Genomic DNA, 11,530 nt, shown 5'->3' on the forward strand with positions numbered 1-11,530 from the left:
GGGGGAGCAGCAGAGGGAGAAGCAGGCTTTCTGCCAAGCAGGGAGCCCGATGCGGGGCTCGATCCCAGGACCCTGGCACCGTGACCTGAGCCGAAGGCAGACGCTTAACAACCGAGCCACCCAGGCGCCCCTCTACCCATGTTTTTAATTTGTGAGCTTAGTCCATACAAAAAGGAAATCCTTAATAATGTCACAAATTTCTTAAAGAAATTCTGATCTAATTTACATTTAATAGATTCGCCAGGAAGTGAGTTTGTAATCTATTATAATCTCAGTTAATGCAACACCATCGCAGAATGATGACTTACTTGCATTTTTCTTCTTGTTCTCAAGATGATCTAACAGTTGTCGTATCTCAGTGTCATACTCCACCCATTCTGGGACAATCCTCGCAGCAGCTTTTAGCTTGGGTTCTTTTGTTTTGGGATTATTGCACTGAAAGTTTAAATAAAGTTTTGTTAATGAAAAACTATTATCCTTGTATGTTAATTATACTTCAGTTAAGGAAAGAAGGAAGGGAGGGAGGCAGGGAGGGAAGAGGGAAGGAAGGACTGACTGACCATTGTTCAGAAGACATAAAGGAAATGCTTGAGGACATTACTATGTCACTAGAGCAAACAAAACACATTTTGTAGAAAGCTGAGTCCTAAATACTAAATATTTAAAGTACTACAATTAGTTTAATAGGGAAAGGATCAAGTGAAATGACAAATCATTATGTAAGCAAAAAGTGTTTAATGCAAACACCTCAATCAGAAATTTAAACAAAAATTAATTAAAAACATTCTGATGCTTAAAAAGGAGTTTGTCAAACAATTCTGCAAACTGTTTTGACAAAAGATCTAATTACATGACCATTTGTAAAAGAACATAGGAGACTACATTAATAAATATTTTCTTATCTTTTCTTTGGACTAAAGTCTGGCTTATATGCTTTATGTTTTCCACAGACAAAAGTATTTGTTAGCCTTTAGAAATTCCTTGGGTTTCTTTAGCAAAAACATTCATTCCCCTTCTTATGCCTCTGTTCTAATTAGCAACTGTGATGCTATTAAAAATCAGTTAACTGGAACTCATTTGTCAAAATATTGATAGATGTGAAATTCAGAGTAGTTTATCAATCTCATGTCTAAAAATATTAACTAGTCTATCTGACAGACACAGTGGGAAACCAGTGGATTCAGATCCTCAGTCATGGTTCCAACTCCACTCTTCCTAGTAGTGCGATCCATACATTTCACCTATATGTGTGTCCATGTGTGTTATATGTGTTATGTGTGTGTGTGTGGGGGGGTCTAGTGCTTCATCATAGAGGAGGGAGATAATCTCCAGGGTTCCAGTGACACAGGATCCATTTAAACTACTCAATGAGCAATTGGTCCTACTGTGGAGTTCCTTGGGAAATTAAGGGTTAAAGGCGTATCATAGGAGAAGGATCTGATTCTGGATGGAGGGGATAGTACAGCTGACAAAGGTCTGCTAATGGGCTGCATGGGAGCTGTGAGGAGAGAGGTCACAGGTGCCCCCAGAGTGTCTGGCTGAAGCCATGTGAAGAATGGAGATGCCACTGGCTGAGACATGAAGGACAGCGCAAGGAGCACAAACGTCCCCACGCTCCACAAGCCTCGCCTTGCTCTCTACAAGGCATTCATTCAACCACACTAGTTTTGTTAAGGAATACAGAAAGTCAAGAAGCTCACGCTCTGTGACATTTTCTTATAGTTGCCACAGCTTGCTTTCTCCTTAATTCCTTGTGGGAAAGCTACTGGTTATAAGCCATGAACCTGCTGTCTTGATCCTTTCCTCACCAAATATTTTCAGTTCATTCCATTATGGACTTTCTCGATAGTAATATATTCCTGAAGTAAGTGGGAAAAGAGGATTTTCTTTGCAGAAATTAACCTTACAGACAATATGTTCTATAAAGTGAAGATAATGGAAACATTTTCTTTCATTTTGTGTCAGAAACTGTTAAAAATACTATGTTTTCCTTATTTTTTTGTGCTATAATTTTTTCCCCCTATAATCTCTATCGGTGGTACTTAAACAGGGCTATTATGCCCCTCAAGGGAGCTCTGACAAGGTCTGGACACAGTTTGGGTGTCACGGCTCAGGGTGGGGTGGGGTGGGGTGATACTGCCATCTAGTGGGTAAGGCCAGGGATGCTGCTAAACATGCTACAAAGCGCAGGACGGTCCCCACAATTACGGATTATACGGTCCTAAATGTAAATAATGCCCAGGTTGAGAAACCTGATTATTGAAATGGAGCTGAGACAGTATCATGACATTCATAAATGCTCTCCTTCTCACCTTCAGTACCATTAATCATGCTTTCTCCTCTTCATTAGGCCATTTCCTTGGGATTTTTCTGCACTCCCTTAACTTTTTCTCCAAGAAGCTGGCCCAAATTAGCATGTTCTCTCATTTTGAAGCGTTTCTGTGGGAGGGATGGCTAGCTGTCCACCAAAATTTATGCCACCTTTTCTCTATGTAGACCCATCCCTGGGAAGTAGCCCATCTGGGAATGCCATTTCTCAGCTCCTCTGACATCTAGATGTGGCCACACAACCAATTCCCACCCAAGGGGCCACAGTTTTTAGGAGTCAGGAAGCATTCCTCACACTTCTTACCTCCCCTCCAGATCAACACTTCACAACAGAAATATGATGGAAACTACATATGTCATCTTAAATTTTCTAGTAGCCACATATAAAAAGAACAGGTGAAATAAATTTTAATACTGTATTTTATTTAACCAAATATGTCCAAATTATCAGTCAATATGTAATAAATATAAAAGTTAGTAATATGAGATATTTTTACCTTATTATTGTACCGAGTCTTCAAAATCTGGTATCTTATACTTTACAGCACATCTCAGTTCAGACTAGCAACATTTTAAGTGCTGAATGGACACATGTGGCAAGTGGCCACCATCCTGGACAGATCAGCTCCAGATGGATACAGATGATGACAGGACCTCAGAGGATGAAGTAGCCCCAGGTGGATGGAGGCTGGTCCCTGAGTCATGATGGACAGGGAAGCTACTCACTGACAGAATACTCACTTAGATCTGTATTCAGGTGAGTGAGAAACCACTGAAATTTGGGGTTTGTCACAGTTAGCTCATGCTAACTATCTCTAAGTATTATAAGTATTAGAGATCCCAAGGGGATCTTCCGTCCCTAATGTATGAGTCACAACCTTTTATGTCCCAGCACAACCTTAACAATCTCTTAGGAGTTTCGTTATGTTCTTGACCTCTCTTTAGAACATTCCCTTGCTTTCTTCTTAAAAATGCCATCTTAATTGTTTCTGCTACATTCTATCACCTTTGACTGAAACCTAACATACTGGCATGCTACTTTTTTTTCTATACATTTCTATACATACCTAGAAAAATGTCTATTTTATTGTCCTGTCTTATTTTGTTCAAAACTGTATGAATGCTAATATTTTGACAGCTTATTTTTTACTGAAGATCTTGTAAATAATTATTTAAAACTTAAATTAGCACAGAAAACCAGATGGTCAGAAAAAGAATGACAACATCTCGTAACTACCGAAGACAATAAAGTATTGGAATGTGACTTTGAGACAGCTGGAAAATAAATTAGTTTGAACTATTTCACGTTTAGGAGACTTACACTGTGTAGCATAATTAATCTACTTAAAATTAAAATGAAAAAAAAAATTTCTCACAAGGAAGAAAAACAGACATAAATAGGATAATTTAGTAGAGACAGAATTATTTCGGTTGTCTTCATTTGGGGAAAATATTGGCAGGAGAACCAAACTGGTTATATATTAAGATAACAGTTAATCCATGAACACTTCAGGCAGCTCCTGGCCTTTCTTTCAGAAGCCCCTGAAAAGTGCCGAAAAGAGTAATGCAGCAAGCCCGAGATCGGATCCTTCGAAAGGCCTGCTTGCAAGGATGGCCCCTGGCTGGCGTCTGGGCACTTGGGTTTCAGCAGTGTTCCCACCATCCCTGGTAAGACTGGCTCACAGTGCCTAAACCCTGCCAACCCCGTGGTTTATGCTGAACCTGCTTTCCTTTTGATTGTTGGGAATTTTCAGTGTTTTTACGTATTAAGTGTCTGGTCAATGCGACAGGCAGGGGGAGTGCTTGTGCGAGCAGCCCCCCTGTAGGAATCCTGGGCCCTGGGTTCCTAACCAGCTGCCCTGGGACACAGCACCTCACCAGTGTTGTGGAATTCCCCACAGCTTACGGGGTTAAGCTGCTCTTGTGTGACTGCACAGGGAGAGGGCTCCTGGAAGCTTGCACCTGGCTTGCTCTGCACTTTGCCCCATACACCTCTTCCCTCTGTGGACATGGATTTGTACCCCCTGGAATAAAGCACAGCCATGAGCAGGACGATATTCTGAGTCCTGGGAGTCCTCTTAATGATTCCTCAAAGCTGGGGGTGGTCCTGGAGGCCCCTGACACAGCCCTGTACTTGGCCGACCTAAGTAAACAGAATGGTACTAACAGACGAAGCAGCCGGGTGCCACAGGAGTGCCATTCTGTCTATAAAAGAGAAACGATTCTACTGGAACACGTTCACACCTGCCTGCATGCAGAGGACAGCGCGCACACTCACCAGATCAATGGTTTTGGCTCTCTGCTTGGAGTCATCATCACACCACGTTTCACACCACAACCAGTCTTGAGGAAGAGACTTAATGGCGACTTGGTAAATCATATTATTGGGAAGATCCTATGGAAACAAGTGATTTAAACAAGGAGGTACAGAAATTAGAGGGAACAAGGTCAATTAGATTAAAAACAGGTTCAAAAAAAACATTCGCAGATCTAAGGTACCGATTTTTAGGCTATTAAATACTTAATATGACCCAATCATCTTGTGTCACGATGAACCCGTGCACTAGAACTACACCCACAGCTGTCCTGGACGTCACCCCAGGTGTCAGGATGCAGCGGGAAGCCCAGACACCCACCACCCCACAGGCCCCCAAATGGACAGGCTCCCTGCCTCCGCCTGCCCCAAAGCAGCGCAGCTGGTCACCCGCACTGGGCCTGCTCTTGCCACTGCTGTCAGAAACCGCCACGCCCTCCAGATTTGGAGGTGACCCTTCATTTCCCTGTTAGGAAACAATGTTCCAGGGATTCTCACATCCCTTCATGCTCCGAGCTTTCTAAGCAAAGACTACTGGCACCTGGGTTAAAGAAAGTTTCTAAGGCAGATGAGCCTCATAAGTGGCAAAAGAGCTCGGAGTGCTGTCTGTAAGCACGTGCGTGACCGAGCCCAGTCAAGTCTTCGGAGGAGATGGCCATCCCTGGGTCCACAATGATTCCAGCCCTGTGAGAGACTGTGGAGCAGAACACCAGCTACGTCAGGCCCAGATTCCTGGCCCACCGAAACTGTGTTATTGCAAGCGGTTATGTTTTCAGGTAAGCCGTTAGGGAGTGATAGATAATGAATATAGGGTTGTTGCAGAATTTGGATTTTCCAAATAAAGCTGCTTACAACTATTCATGCACAAGTCTTTGTATAGACATATGCTTTTATTTCCCTTGAAGTAGAATGACTGGTCATAGGGTAGGTGTAAATTCAAATTCATAAGAAACCGCCAACTGTTTTCCAAAACGGCTACAGCATTTTACCTGCTTGTCAGCAGTGTATGTGAGTTCTAGCTGCTCTGCATCCTTGTCAACACTTAGTGTGGTCAGTCTTTTTAATATCAACCATTCTAATAGTGTGTGGAACAGTTCATTGTAGTTTTAATTCTCATTTCCCTAATGACTAATGATCTTCAGCATCTCTCCATGGACTTATTGCCACTTGGTCATCATCTTTGGTGAAAGGGTCTGTTAAAATCTGATTTTTTAAAACGAGATTGTTTTCTTATTAATGAGTTTTTTTTTTTCCTTAAAGAGTTTATTTATTTATTCATGAGAGACAGAGAGAGGGAGAGAGAGGCAGAGGGAGAAGCAGGCTCCCAAGGAGCAGAGAGCCTGATGCGGGACTCGATCCCAGGACCCTGGGATCATGACCTGAGCCCAAGGCAGATGCTTAACCATCTGAGCCACCCAGATTTTATTTATTTATTTATTTATTCGACAGAGAGAGACACAGCGAGAGAGGGAACACAAGCAGGGGGAGTGGGAGAGGGAGAAGCAGGCTTCTCGCCTAGCAGGGAGCCCGATGTGGGGCTCGATCCCAGGACCCTGGGATCATGACCTGAGCTGAAGGCAGATGCCCAATGATTGAGCCACACAGGCGCCCCTTATTAATAAGTTTTAAGAGGTCTTTTATATATTTGTCAATTATTTTCTTATGTGAATCACACTTTTAACGGGTCTAAAAACATCTGCATAAACAAAGGCCACAGAGACTTATTTTCTCCTATCTTCTAAAAGTTTTATAGTTTTACATTATGTCTTTAAGATCTATGATGTGTTTTGAGTTAGTTTTTCCATGTGGCATGTGCTATGGATGGCAGTGTTTGTCTTGAATTAGACGTGGATGTCTAACTCTTCCAGCGCCATCTGTTTAGAAGGCTGTCCTTTCTCCACTGCACTGCCTTCACACCTCTGTCAAAAGTCAACTGTTGACATGTGTGGGTTATTTCTGGACTCTCATTCCTATTTATGGATTAGAATTATCTATTTTTACACCAAACAGTAGCTTTATAGCAAGTCTTGAAATCAGGCAAAATAAGTCTTCAAACTCTGTTCTTCTTCAAGCTGTTTTGGCTATTTCGGGTCTACTGCATTTCTATATGAACATAATTTTAAAAATGCTATTAGAAATAATATTGTCTTTTTAGTTTCAATCTCCAACTGTTGCTAGTAAATAGAAATACAGAATTGATTTTCATATATTGATCTTATATCTGCAGTATTACTAAATATAATTATTGACTCCATATAACTTTTTAGTAGATTATAGAGGATTGTCTACATAGATGATTCTGTCTGAAAAAAAGTTACTTATTCCTTGCCAATCCAATGCCTTTTATTCTTCTTGCCTTGCTGTACTATCTAGTACCTCTACTACATACTGAATAGAAATGATGAGTAGATATCTTTTCTTTGTTCCTGATCTTAAGGGGAGAGTATTCAGTATTTCACCATTAAGTATGTTAGCTACAGGTTTTTCATAGGTGTCTTTTTTTTAAAGATTTTATTTATTTGAGAGAGAGAGAGAAACAGTGAGCACAATAGGGGGGAAAAGCAGAGGGAGAGGGAGAAAGAATCTGAAGCAGACTCTGCACTGAGCATGGAGCCTGATGTGGGGCTTAATCCCACGTCCGCGAGATCATGACCTGAGCCAAAACCAAGAGTTAGATGTTCAACCGAGTCACCCAGGCGCCCCTCATAGGTGTCCTTTATCAGGCTGAGGAAGTTCCCTTCTTGTCCTAGTTTGCTGAGAGTTTTTATTAGGAATGGATGTTGGAATATATCAAATGCTCTTTTGTATTAAGCTGATCATATGGTTTTTCTATTTTTTGGTTTGTTAATATAGTGAATTACACTGACTGGTATTCTTTTTTTTTTTTTTAAAGATTTTTATTTATTTATTTGAGACAGGGAGAATGAGAGGGAGGAGGGTCAGAGGGAGAAGCAGACTCCCTGCTGAGCAGGGAGCCCGATGCAGGACTCGATCCCGGGACTCCAGGATCATGACCTGAGCCGAAGGCAGTCGCTTAACCAACTGAGCCACCCAGGCGCCCTACACTGACTGGTATTCTAAAATGGAATGAACCCAGGGATAAAGTCCATTTAGTTATGATACAGGGTCTCTTTTATATATTGCTGGATTTGGTTTCCTGAGATTTTTATTAAGGATTTTTACATCTGTTCATGTGGGATGTCAGTCTGTAATTTTCCTTTCTTGTAATGTCTTTGTATGGTCTTAAAGTCAAGGGAATGTTAGCTTTGCAGAATGAGTAGAATTGGTATTTTTTCTTTAATGTTTGGTAGAATTCACTAATGAAGGTATCTGGGCATGGAGATTTAAACTAAACTCAGTTTCCTCAACTGACATAGGACTATTCAGACTATTTCATTTTGAGTGCATTTTGGTAGGTGGTGTCTTTTAAGTTGCTGACTAGTTTAGACTCTTTCTAACTAACTAGGAACCATAGATTCTTCTGAATTGAAATATACAGATGTTCTGTGTATGGGTTTGCCTTTCCTGCTCGCAGAGACTTAGCACCATTATCCAAGGGCTTACAGAGCTATCCCACTGAGAGAGGATTCCATTTAATATTGCAGTAGACCAACAGACCTACTTGATAGCAAGGAAAGGAAGCCTGGCAGGGGGCACATGACCAAGAGATCCCATGGTCCCATCTCATACTACATCACCCAGAAGCTGCTGGCCTGACAAAGCAATAGAATGATTTTTGGAGACAATACCCTGCAAGAGTGGGGTGCAGCATTATATTCTAAATCACCAACCATTATATGGTGCTGTGTTACCACATGGAAAAATGACATGGGTCCAGGGAGCAAAGAAGTGATCCTACTTATCCTCACTCCCAGTGACCCTCTTGGGGAAGCTGTGCTTGTTATCCCCATAATTCTGGGAGATCTGGGTCATATCATTAGGTTAAGTAACTCTAGAAATTAGTTGGATATTGAGAAAAAAGATGTTTATCTATTAGGTAAAACAAAATGTAAGGCAGTAGCCAGATGGGACGCAGGACGAAGGGAGTTTGTCTTAAAGATCGGAGACAGAGGGTGCCTGGGTGGCTCAGTTGGTTAAGCGACTGCCTTCGGCTCAGGTCATGATCCTGGAGTCCTGGGATCGAGTCCCGCATCGGGCTCCCGGCTTGGCGGGGAGCCTGCTTCTCCCTCTGACCCTATCCCCTCTCATGCTGTTTCTCTCTCTCTCTCTCCCTCAAATAAATAAATAAATAAAATCTTTAAAAAAAAAAAAAAGATCGGAGACAGAGACATATTTAACCGATGATGGAAGTGAGTAAGAAAAAGGTACGGTAAGTGAGCCAGGGCATGTGGTGGGATGAAGTGGCCTAAGGATGGAAAAGTGAAGGTAAAATATGATTAGTTTTGAAAATGTTGAGCTGAAAGTGAAAAATTGTATGTAAGTCAAGACAGCTGAGATATCTAATACAAAATTGTACCAAGGGGAGAAAGAGGCTGAAAATGTCAGATTTTGAAGTCTACAAGAAGGGAACTGGAGCAGTCTGGATCCATGTCTATGAACATTCTACCTACCTGATCGAGGTTTGAAAGGCTGTTTGGATCTTGACTGAGAGCTTGGTACTGGCCCCGGAGCCTGTCTCCTGCTGCAATTCTCCTGAACTTCTTGAGATCCACCACATACAAGGCGCTGCAAAAGTGAAGAGTCTGTGGTGGCCCATGTTGTTCATGTATTTTTACTCTCCCCCAGTGACGGTCCACAGTAATGGGACTGACTTTAGATCTCCCTGGGTCTAATAATAATGAATCCTTTCATAGATTTTCTCCCCATGTCCACACTGTTTCCGAGGGGTCTGAAGTTTGTTATAATACTGTTAGGATCCATACCCTCATAGAGTCACCTCAAGTTTTTCCAAGATACCATGAAAATCATGGCTCTACAAAACAACAGTTTTGAAGACAGTATGCTCATTGTGCTATGTAACAAACCAGTTTATTCTGTAGTGGTGAGGAGCCTCTCACTTGAGTCCTGTTACTTGGGTTTAACTGCCGGCTCAGCTATGCACTAACAGTGTAAGCCTGGGAAAGTCACATGAATGCTGCATGCTGTGGTTTCCACATCTGTTAAATGGTATCTGGATAATGGTATCTCAGAAGGCTGTCATAGGGATTTTATGAGTTAATACATGTGAAGTCTTGTAAGAGTGACTGTCATGCCATAAACACTAACTGGTTGCCATTACTGTCTGATTTCTAAGAAAACTGAATATTGTGATCCAGTAAGTTATTTAGTTACTAAAAAGTAAGAATATAAATTTTCTTACCTGATATGGTATTTCCTTCTTAAAAGATGTGATGCCCAGTATCCTTTTTTCCAGAAACGATATCCATCCATTTCAGTGCGGCTATCACAAAATGGAGTATACCCATAAGGTGCTCCACCCAGATCGAAATCTCGGAGTTCTTTTAGGTCATGTCTCACAATCTAAATAATTAAAATAGTTTCTCTGATGAAGACTATCAAATAATATAATATTATGTTGTTATAATATAATAAGTCCTTTTTATGTGAATCTCAAATCATCACCTGATTGTAGAAATAAAGAGAATTGTGTTTTTCTCACAGCTCTTTCAAGTGGTAGTGAGTTTCCTAAGTTCCTTTTTCTCTCGTTCTTACAGGTGAAAAGAAACGAGGGTGCCTGGGTGGCTCAGGTGGCTAAGCGTCTGCCTTCAGGCCAGGTCATGATCCTGGAGTCCCAGGATAGAGCCCCAAGTTGGGCTCCCTGTTCAGCGGGGAGTCTGCTTCTCTCTCTGCCCCTCCCCCTGCTTGGGCTCTCTCTCTCTCTCACTCAAATAAAATAAAATCTTTAAAAAAAAAAATGAAAATAAACCTAAAATGTATATGCCTAGTCTATACAACAGTGGTCTTACTCATTAATAAGAATAGTTTGTTATGTCATTTTATTTTTTTTTTAAAGATTTTATTTGACAGAGAGAGCATGAGTGGGGGAGGGGCAGAAAGGGAGAGGGACAAGCAGACTCCCTGCCAAGTGCAGAGACCGACACAGAGCTTGATCCCAGGATCCTGAGGATCCTGAGATCATGACCTGAGCTGAAGTCAGAGCCACCCAGGGGCCCCTTGTTACACCACTTTAATCAAGATAGTTTAAACAAAATGTATTTTGGGAAGAGATGAAATATTTCACAAGTACATCAATCTTAGTTTATCAAGATATAGATTAATAATTCAAAATCGTTTTATGATAAATCTCTATTATTGTAATATTGGCAAATATTAGTCCGAATGATAAAAACCTCTTGGTTACCCTCAATGGCTTTAATGAAATAACAGTAAGTTCTTTTTTTTTTTTTTTTTTTTTAAGATTTTATTTATTTGAGAGAGAGCAAGCATAAGCAGGGGAAGGGGCAGAGGGGGAGGAAAAGAATCCCAAGCAGATTCCATGCTGAGCCTGATGCAGGGCTCGATCCCATGACCCTGAGACCATGACCTGAGCTGAAACCAAGAGTTGGATGCTCAACCAACTGCACCACCCAGGAGCATTTTTTAACAGATTCAGGCCTGCTGGAAAATATCACTGTGTAAGTTGGGGGAAGATAGGAGAAATATATTTTATGTTAGATGGTATGTTTGGAAGTGCCTAGTTCATTACCTACATTTGCCTGTTTTCTTAGTTTTTTTTTTTTTTTTTAAAGATTTTATTTATTTATTTGAGAGAGAGACAATGAGAAACAGAGAGCGTGAGAGGGAGGAGGGTCAGAGGGAGAAGCAGACTCCCTGCCGAGCAGGGAGCCCGATGCGGGACTCGATCCCGGGACTCCAGGATCATGACCTGAGCCGAAGGCAGTCGCTTAACCAACTGAGCCACCCAGG

General features: G+C 41.5%; 1 protein-coding gene across 2 annotated transcripts in view; it reads right to left on the bottom strand.

Annotated features, from left to right (window-relative positions):
* UGGT2 (UDP-glucose glycoprotein glucosyltransferase 2) overlaps positions 1–11,530 on the bottom strand; it is a 178,217-nt gene that overhangs the window by 7,111 nt on the left and 159,576 nt on the right. For both annotated transcript variants that reach the window (XM_081815115.1, XM_081815116.1), the window contains 4 exons: positions 9,963–10,123; positions 9,214–9,328; positions 4,607–4,723; positions 309–435 (listed from right to left, as the gene is read on the bottom strand). In XM_081815115.1, the coding sequence (XP_081671241.1) occupies positions 309–435; positions 4,607–4,723; positions 9,214–9,328; positions 9,963–10,123 (520 nt within the window). The remainder of the gene's footprint in view (positions 1–308; positions 436–4,606; positions 4,724–9,213; positions 9,329–9,962; positions 10,124–11,530) is intronic.

Source organism: Leptonychotes weddellii, chromosome 3, assembly GCF_054177405.1.
Source record: "Leptonychotes weddellii isolate Sample4059 chromosome 3, ASM5417740v2, whole genome shotgun sequence".
NCBI lineage: Eukaryota > Metazoa > Chordata > Mammalia > Carnivora > Phocidae > Leptonychotes > Leptonychotes weddellii.